This window comes from Macrobrachium nipponense, chromosome 46 (genome assembly GCF_015104395.2).
Source record: "Macrobrachium nipponense isolate FS-2020 chromosome 46, ASM1510439v2, whole genome shotgun sequence".
NCBI lineage: Eukaryota > Metazoa > Arthropoda > Malacostraca > Decapoda > Palaemonidae > Macrobrachium > Macrobrachium nipponense.
Genome location: NC_061106.1, coordinates 35,775,300 through 35,784,845, shown reverse-complemented (window position 1 = coordinate 35,784,845; position 9,546 = coordinate 35,775,300). Strand labels below are relative to the sequence as shown.

The following is a 9,546-nucleotide window of genomic DNA, read 5'->3' as shown; positions in this document are numbered from 1 at the left end:
ATGAATTAGTTTTAGTGCAAAAATTAGCATTCAACTGCCATAGTTTGAGAAATAATTTGTTTCTTTTGCTGTTTTCTCAAAACTTATATTTTTCAAAACTAAATACTTATTTCTCCAAGAAGGTTGAACCAAATCCAATGAAACCTTTACAGAGTGTAGTATAATGATATAAGCCAGTCCCCGGGTTACGACAGGGGTTCCGTTCTTGAGACGCGTTGTAACCCGAAAACCGTCGTAAGCTGGAACATCACCAAAAATCCTAAGAAAACCTTACTTCTAATGCTTTGGGTGCATTCAAAACTATGTAAACTGCATTCTCATTGCATTTTGCATAAAAAAACTTCAAATATTGATTATTTTGCATTTTTGGTTTCATATTTCTTTGCCAGATGAGCAATGTAGGCATCATAACCCTGGAACATGCGTCATAACCCTGGAAATAATTTCTGTTGAATATAATTGAAAAGCGCCTTAACCTCGGAATCGTAAGCTGAACCCGTCGTAACCCGGTGACTGCCTGTATCTTGATTTTGTCGTCAGCATATTATTTTTGAAAAGTTTCAGCTATAAAAAAATAACTTAGAGGTTGAATTTGTAAATTTCTTGATGAGAGAATTTTCATTATTAGTTGCAGAATAAGTGGTAAAACTTTGAAGCAAATCCCTTCAGTCATAACAAGCATTTACTTTATAAGGGGGCCTTATGGCATTGACACTCCCCTTAATGCTGTTGGATTTACCATTGGAGGTTATATGATGGAGTACAAACTAACCAATGCCCAGGTAGGCTGGATGTACTTGTTATTACATACCTCTTTTTAAAATATTGACAGTTTTCATTTCTTTTAAGCATGACAAGTTTTATTCTCTCTTAGAATTATTTTCCAAAATTATTAATTTTGCAGGTTTGTAACAAGGCTTTTCGTCAGCATTCCCAACTCCTGAATCATGAGGTATTTCACATATGTAATGAAGAAGCTCTTCCTCAGTGGCATCAAAAGGCATACTGTACCAAATGTGAGAAGTGGTTTTTTGATAGCCAAACTCTCAAAAAACACATCAATACTGTAAGTGGTTATTGTTTTTCATGAGGTTAGTAATCCATATTTTGATACTGTGAAAATGTAATTTTTATTTTTATGCAAACCCAGTACTTATAATACAACCATTTTAAGGTGATTGCTTTCTGGGGGGGAGGGGGGGGTTTACTGACAGGGTTACTGCACCCTCTTGTGGTGAGGTGAGAGCTGAGTTGTTGAAAGAGGCACACTGGAGCTTCCTGTTGTTGCTTGCCGTAGGAGGGGGAGCTAGCATTTGCAGAAAGGCACTATTTGCAGTCTGCTTCCAGTTGCCTGCAAATTTCAGTCCTCCTCTCTGTTGTTGGACCCTTAATTCTTCCTGTTCTCTTTGTCTCTCCTCCTCTTTCTGTCTTCTCCTTTCCCCCTCTTGTCTGATACTGGCTTGATCTTCGATCCATGATTTCTCCAGGAAATGTATGGGTAAAAGGAAATCAGCTGATTGGGGTATTGTTATCTTGGAATGGAGAGCAAGTGGGGACTGTGGATGGTAGACAGGGTCTTCTGAATGCTGGGCAAGTCGCGTGTCGTCATGTTCGTCCTGAGAATGTGGAGAATCCATTGTGAACAATGTTCTGTTTACCCCCACACAGGCTTAAAACAGTATTTAACAGAAAGGTACAGTATCAGTAATTCAAGTGCAGTGCATGAAATACTACTTGCAGTAGTTGGCTCGTTAGCACCACCTTACTCTGCACATATGATACACTGTACATACCAGCAAATAAAGTCTGTTGTGGAGAGAGATAGAGAGAGAGATGTGGGTGTAACTTCCTGTAATACCTTACTGCACCATGTTGGTTGGGATGAGATGTGAAACCAGTTCATCTAAAATGTATGATATTTACTGGGTTAAGGTTACAATGCAACAAGGACAGTGCATGTGAGCTACTGAACTTGGAGAGGGGAAGCAGTGTACTGTATTGCTCGGCATTGGATTTGAATGTGTTTTGTTGCCACTTATCAACATACACGTGAGCCAAGAATACACTTGCTACTTATCAATATACAATGTTATATACATGGGAGGTGAGAGACTGTTATGTATTCTTAGTTTAATTAGAGGCAGACCATATCTGCAAAGATACCAAAATTTAATCACACACTCATCTTAATCTCTTAATACTAGACAAAATTAAAGAATAAATATAGTATTTAAAATTTAGAGCCTTACCATTGTAGTTTGCACCCAAAATCACAGTAACCTAAAAATTTTTCTCTGATGGTGGTTCTCCTACTCTAGTAGATGCATAACAATAGAATGAACCTCATAAATGACAGATATGCTACTGGTGTGGACTCTAAATCAATATGGTGAAAGTACATATGTAGAACCAAATCTTAATATGTACTGCAACACAGAATATAACTGGCTGGCACCCAGAGGCTAAGTGGAGGAAATATTCAAAATATTGTAGTTATAGGTTTTTAACAAAAACTTATATACTGCTTTAAAAGACTATTTAAAGTGTGAGGCAAAATCAGACAAAATATATATCAAAGTGAAAATTCATTTTTATAACATTGAAAACACAGTAATAGTTTAATGTAATAGGAAATGATATACATTTTATCGTGAACTAACAGTGGTGACTTGAGTAATTGGACCATAAAGAGCCACTATAACTGAAAAGTACAATGCCTACACTAAACTGAGGAAAGGTAAGTAATCAAGGAACAGGACAACTGTTCAAAAGATGGTTTTAAATTTGCAATAGCTGAAAACTTAGAGGCAGTCACTGAACCATCCAGCTATCCAGGACTGGTAATGAAAAACCTCACTAAAATGTAGGTAAGGAAGGATTTGCACATTTATTTAAGATATTCCATCAAGGAATGTGACACGTCTAGTGTCAGTCTGTCACCAGAGACCTGGTAGAGCCTGGATGCTTACTTAGCCAGGTGGAGCTGAAAGTTTTCTACTTCTTTAAAGGCATATTTGCAAGTTTTTATGAATGCACAAGAGGCTTTTGTACAGAAATAGGTTTGTTTTGAAATAAAGCATGTCACACAGTAGGCATAAAAAGGTATATCATCCAGTTGTTTTATGATAATTTTCTTTTTCTCTTTACAGATTCACTTAAAGGTAAAACCCCACAGTTGTCCACATTGCCCTTACAAATGTACGAGGAAATATGATATGGGATTACATATAAGGTAATTTTGTTAATTTATAACTTGATATATTTTTTGTTATTTACCTGTATTATTTTTGCTCTTGCCAATTCATATGCTTTGCGCAATTGACTTCCCTTTCATTATGTACCCCTTCAACTTCCATGAAATTTTAATTCCATGTTCATATATAAAATATTTCTGTGTTAATATATAAAATAAATTGCTGTTATCTTACTGGTGAAGTCTTTTGTTTGAAGCTGTATTTTGTCTGTATAGAATTTTATAGAAAATAATTAAGAAAGATAGCAGTGTTGTATGATGATATTCACAACTCGTCTGGAATTTTGGTTCCATACAAATTTTTTGTGTGAACTTTTGTCCTTGTTAAATATGTATGATTTAAATTGAAAGATGAATTTCCATAAGACTTCTGTTATCATACTAACATATTCCATATGAGAAAAGATTAAAGTATGTACATATTCCATATGAGAAAAGATTAAAGTATGTACTGTGTACAGCTTATACAGTGCTATATAAGAAATTTGCAGTAACATTAAAGGGAGAAATAGAAGGCTCTGTTGAAAGATACTGTGATAGTATAGCATTGTGCACAGTACAGAGTAGTTTTTAGTTATGAAGTCCATCAGTAAATATACATAATAATAATGTTAAATAAAATGACAGAATTAAGTGAATTGATATATATTATTTTCTCTATTTTTCGATTATCTGCTTTGCTGACACGGCAATGCCTCTTAGTAACTGGCCAATATTCATATTGAGAAAATCTAAAAAAATGCTGAAGGGGATGTTTTATTAGAAAACAAGATTTTGGTGTTATCTGGTATACAGTGGACCCCCGTATTCGTGCACCCCCGATTTACGGACTAGTGTGTTCGCAGATTTCTCTGTGGAACATATACCCCCATTATTCGTGGAAGATTCGCCCATTCCCGGTATTTTTCTTTGAGAAATATCTAGATATTCATGTTTTTTTCTCACCATAAAATGCACTGATACACTTTTTCATTAGATTTCTGCATATCTTTTCAGGAAGCATACACAGGAAAAACCACATCAGTGCGAGTTGTGTGGGCATTGGTATCGAGATGCAACTACTGTACGCCGTCACAAATGGGTACACTTTCTCACTAAACCCCTCAAATGTCCTCTCGTAACTTGTCAATACGAAAGTTCACACATGCTTCGTTTCAAAAAGCACATTAATAAATACCATTGGAAAGACAACTTTTTGTACAAATGCCAGGTAATGAAGTCAGCAATTACCCTTTTATTAAAGTTTTGTTAGGTTTTCAGGTTTTGTTGGATAATTAAAAATTGCATAAGGTAACAAGTTTTTAGAGTAAATGTAAACCATGCAATCTTATTTAGGTTAATTATTAGGTGTGGAGTGATTAACCATATATATTCTTTTATTATTGGGTGGTGGTTTAGTTTTGTTACACCTGTATGACCTTTACTCCAATACAAGGTAACAATTATTCCTCTCACCTATTCCTTTACAATCATTCCCTCTTTGAGACATAATTTAAACAGACTTGCTTGCCATTGTCATGCTATAACTGCCATACCACAGCATTCACATGTAATATCCTCAACTACTGGTGACTTTCCTTCATCACTGTACTTGACCCCTTCCATCCTCAACAGTCACTTCCTTTAAGCATTCTTAAATTGACACAGGAGTGTCAATCTCTGTTCACAACTTTTACTCTGATCTGATCCACTTACTCATGAATCACCTTTTCTTCATAAAATACTTTTGTAAATTCACTCCTATTTTTTCCATCATTTGCATATATATTTTTTTTGTGTAATCCCTTAAGTCTCGGGTAAGTAACTTTGTATCTGCGACTGGTGAACAACTTAGGCCAAGTATTCACGTGCAGGTTTACTTGTCAGTCTCCCTGTCAGCTCACCGAAACTGATATTAAAACGTACGTGTAGATGACAGTTTGTGGGCGGAGAAAGTCCACTCACCAAAACATGAACTGATAGAAATACCTAAAGTTCTTTTGACCAACTGACAGGTGATCGCAGTGTGGACGAGTAACCAATGATTTTATAACAGTTCGTTGTTGGATTTCGCCTGGGAAGGATCTCAGCCGCTCTGACCAGAAGATGAGTAAACTATGTATAGGCCTAATTAATTTCATTGTTAGACCATGCAGCGCTTTTTGTAGACTGTTATGAGATCTAATCATATCATATAATAAATGAAAACTATCCATGTGATAAATACAATTTAGTATAGGCCTAGGCAAGTATCCTGCCTTTTATGAAAGGTGTTATTAGTGAAAGTAAGCTTCACGATCCATTTCATAACTGAACCAACCCCCAGGTCTAAGCCTTATTCATCAATATTATATGAGAATATACATATGTCTTTAATAAACAATATTTAGACCATATTCTTTTACACATTTTTGCTTTAATAAGTTGAGGTGAATTGCCGCAGAAGCTAGTAGGCTATATGTGGCTCCACTTCTTATCAGCCAGTGGAGTTCCATCACTGTCATATAGTATTGCCACGACAAAGGCTGGGCAAGAAATGAAGGCAATGACCTTTAAGTTGACTGTCCGACTGTCAGTTCTACTCTACATGTGGACGCTCATCCGTCGAACAGTTGTGGGTGAACTGACAGGTAAACCTGACCGTGAATACCCTGCCTTAGAGTGATTCCCAGAACTTAGCACTTTTGGATTACCTAATGCCTTTCCAATTTTCATTTATATTACTGTAATTTTTCCTTGTCATGAGGATAAGAAATATTTAACTAATAATTTTAACAAACATCACCCTGCAGATTCTTCACTCGATTGGAGGTAGTATCTGAAGTTTTTTCTTAGCTTTGTCATAATGTAATTATTTTATTTTCCTACTATTTGAAGTGTCAAACTAACAAGTGACTGTTGCCCCAGGTGTGGGGTTTTTATGATGGGCTACCAAATTTATTGTTAACCTAGGGAAACAAAATTAAGGCTAGACTTTACCAGGCCAAGTGGACAGTCTTTTGTCACTTGATTGACTCATTGCTTCTATTCCACTAGTAGTGGTCTCCCTACTTTTCCTGCAGAAGTCCAGGAGGTTCTCTGTCATGGCTATCAAAGGCTATCATTTCTCCCACATGCAGATGTTGAGAACAGGGGCACTGACTTAAGTCCTTCTAGTAACTCTGCTATAAGTGCAATTGTTTTGAGAGAAAGCATCCTTCCAGAACTCTTCAGCCCTCAATATGCCTGGTGTTGGTTGAGAAGGACATCTCAGAGAAGTGGTATATGTTCTGCACTTGTGTGGCAGTCAACATATGGATCTTGGCAAGAACATCTATCCTGTGTGTATTGAGCTGTGTATAGTAGATATCTCCAACATTAATTTTAGTCTGAATCTTTCAGCAGAGGATGCATTTTTTACTGTGGCTTATTTTAGTTACTGAGCGTATGTCTTGATCTATCTCCTCTCAGATCATGGCATTGTTGAATGGAAAATTTCCTCGACTTCATGCTCTTACTTTGTCAAGTACAAACTGAGAGCCTCTACAGCAGACTTCTTTGGGAAATTCAATTTCTAAATGTTCCAGATTTGAAGATGGGGGAGAGTATTAACTTAATTTAAATTAGTCATAGATATGTTGCAGTCAACTTGTTTCATCACATGGACAGCAGGACCATGGAAGAACAAAGACCGTGTCTCATGCTCAGCTGTTCTTATAAGGATATATCCCTTAATTGAATCAGGTAGTCCTTGCCCCAATTTGAGGGTAAAATTCATTTTAAGCCTCCAAGTTATTATTATGAGCCATAATTTTTTTTATATGCATCCATATCCATATATTTTTTAGGTAATGTGGTGATTCCTCCATCAGCAAGATTTATCATAGAGGAATTTAGCTCAGATATTTAAATTATTACTTCATTAGCCTTGTATTTGCTGTAGGACAGGGTCTTCAACATGTAAAGACTAGCCATCACATTGGCCTATTTAGTTCGCTCTTTTACGAACAACTCAATCCTACAGGAGCAGAGGTAACTGAAACACATGCCTCTTCACCTAACCAGGGAGGTATTTGTTATGCATCACTTGTTGAACCCTCAAGTTACAACTTAATCCTACTAATGAAGTTCAGTATCATTAATGAACAAAATGCCTTTACAACAAAACATTCCCAACTACGTAACTATACTAAGTTGTTGGGTTTTTCAAGCCAAAATTAATTTTTGAAATAAATACCCATCAGTTTACAAGATGTAACACAGACCACTCATTACTTATGTTTTTGTTCCTACCTGCCTTAACCTCTGCTGCTGCTTCTTCTGGTGGAGAGTGTCTTGGAATCATGTGTAATGCACGATTAGGCTCTGTAAAAGTAATTGCTTATGGTGAAACTGTTTATTATATAGAATTTCTGTAAAATGAAACAACATTGTCATGTACTAATTTGTTTTTGAACTGCATGTAATCTTTTCTATATTGTGTTTGACAGATTTGTCATTGACTATTTGTGTAGCTCTAGATCATTGTTTATATTTCTGAAATGGCCTTACCTTTTACCAGACATGTTCATTGGAAGTTGCAGACCTTCAGAGATATGTACGTCATGTGACACTTCATGAAGATCAGCTGTTTAAGGAGGCAATGGAGAAACGAGCCAACAGTGCTGCATTACCAAGTACTTCTGTTCAACTCGATGGTGTAGCTTTAAGATTGCCAGTACAATCACTTGTTACAGGGGAAGCAGATAATATACATATTAAGATAGAAGCTGTGGATGATAGAGATCACATGGAAAGTATTGGTACAGAGAACAGTCATGCAGGACATTCATTACCAGATAATAAACAGAAAGCTTTCGTCATTGAAGCAGGTGTTGTTCAAAACATAGATGGTAATAATTCAGAATCTTTTAATGATCATTCTGGAAGACAGAATTTGCCCGTGAAGTCACCAACCAGTCTGTGTGTGACCATGGGCAATACAGCTATTAAAGCTCAGGCTGTGGACAAAGAACGTGTTCGCAGAATAAATCTGATTAAGGAAGAAACTACCAGTTCAGATTCTCTTGTTTTTGAATCAACAGATAATGCCATGGATATTAGCTCCCACAACTCCCAAGTTTTTACTATCAATGTAGATAACATGGAGTCAGCAGACAATTTTTTGAAGGGAACAGATAACTGTAACCTAGTAAGCTATGATCTCCAAAAGACAGCAGAGACCAGGTTTGATGAGGTAATAAAAGAAGACCTGTTGGAAGGCAGTCCTCATGGATCTTCAGTGCTCGATGTTGTTCAAAAAGGTGGTCATTTGGAACCAAAGATAATAGGAGACCGAAGACAGGAGAATATTGTGCTAAATGTTATTGAAAGCACTGAAAGAACACCCATCCTAGGTGTTGAGGAAGAAAATCAAACTCTTATTACCTTGTCACAAGTGATGTCGGATGATGGTCATCAGTATATCATTGGTATTTCTCCAGAAGAAATTGCAGAAAGCCAGGAAAATATTTTTTCTATAGGACAGAATGGCCATTAATGAGGAGACTCATTTCATCAATCTTTGTCACAAAACCCATTAAAAAAGTAAAGAACCTCAAAGGAACATTTTGCTTCTAATTTTTCATTTCCTCCAAAGTTATTGCAGTTCATCTTTTTTTAGAAGTAAAATATAAATCTTAAACAGTCAATGCAATCCCCTTCACACAAATGGCACTTCATTCTGAATGGTTTCAATTCAGTTTGACACAGTTTTTTCATAATGTTTAATGAATTTGTTAACGGACTTATCTATTTGAATAATAATTTCTCACTTACTACACTTGATAGTTTAGTATGTCAATTTTTATGTAACTCATTCATTCAACTTTTACCTGGTATTAATAATAAGAATGGGTGTGTGATACCTTTAATCACCCGTCTCAGGGTTGCCTGAAATGCATTACAAAGTTATTTAATAAAATTCCTTCATGTCTCATGTTATTCCAACTCACTTTGAAATAAGTATAGCATTTAAAATCACAAGGGATTATATAGCCTTCAGTGAATGAATTGAAACATCCTAACCAAATCGTAGCTCAAGTTCTATACTATAACACCCAAATTTCTTCACTCATTTTAAATAACATTCAAGACATTACATTGCCTTGAGTATATTAATGAGTATGTAAATGATATCAACTTACTGTTAATGTGAATGGTGGACTCATTATTCCTAGCCTGGACTGCCTGAGACTGGCGTTAGCACGGTCTCCTTCTCTTCATTCTCATCCTAAGAACATCACAGGAAAAATTCTCCCCATCATCAGATATGCATAACTATTTTCTAAAGGAAT

At 36.0% G+C, this 9,546-nt stretch overlaps 1 protein-coding gene across 1 annotated transcript in view; it reads left to right on the top strand.

Annotated features, from left to right (window-relative positions):
• Positions 1 to 8,816, top strand: part of LOC135214904 (zinc finger protein 235-like) — a 118,972-nt gene extending 110,156 nt beyond the window's left edge. The window contains exons 11-14 of the mRNA XM_064249357.1: positions 905 to 1,066; positions 3,150 to 3,232; positions 4,250 to 4,463; positions 7,773 to 8,816. Of these exons, the coding sequence (XP_064105427.1) occupies positions 905 to 1,066; positions 3,150 to 3,232; positions 4,250 to 4,463; positions 7,773 to 8,750 (1,437 nt within the window). The 3' untranslated portion in view covers positions 8,751 to 8,816. The remainder of the gene's footprint in view (positions 1 to 904; positions 1,067 to 3,149; positions 3,233 to 4,249; positions 4,464 to 7,772) is intronic.
• Positions 8,817 to 9,546: the final 730 nt, after the last annotated feature.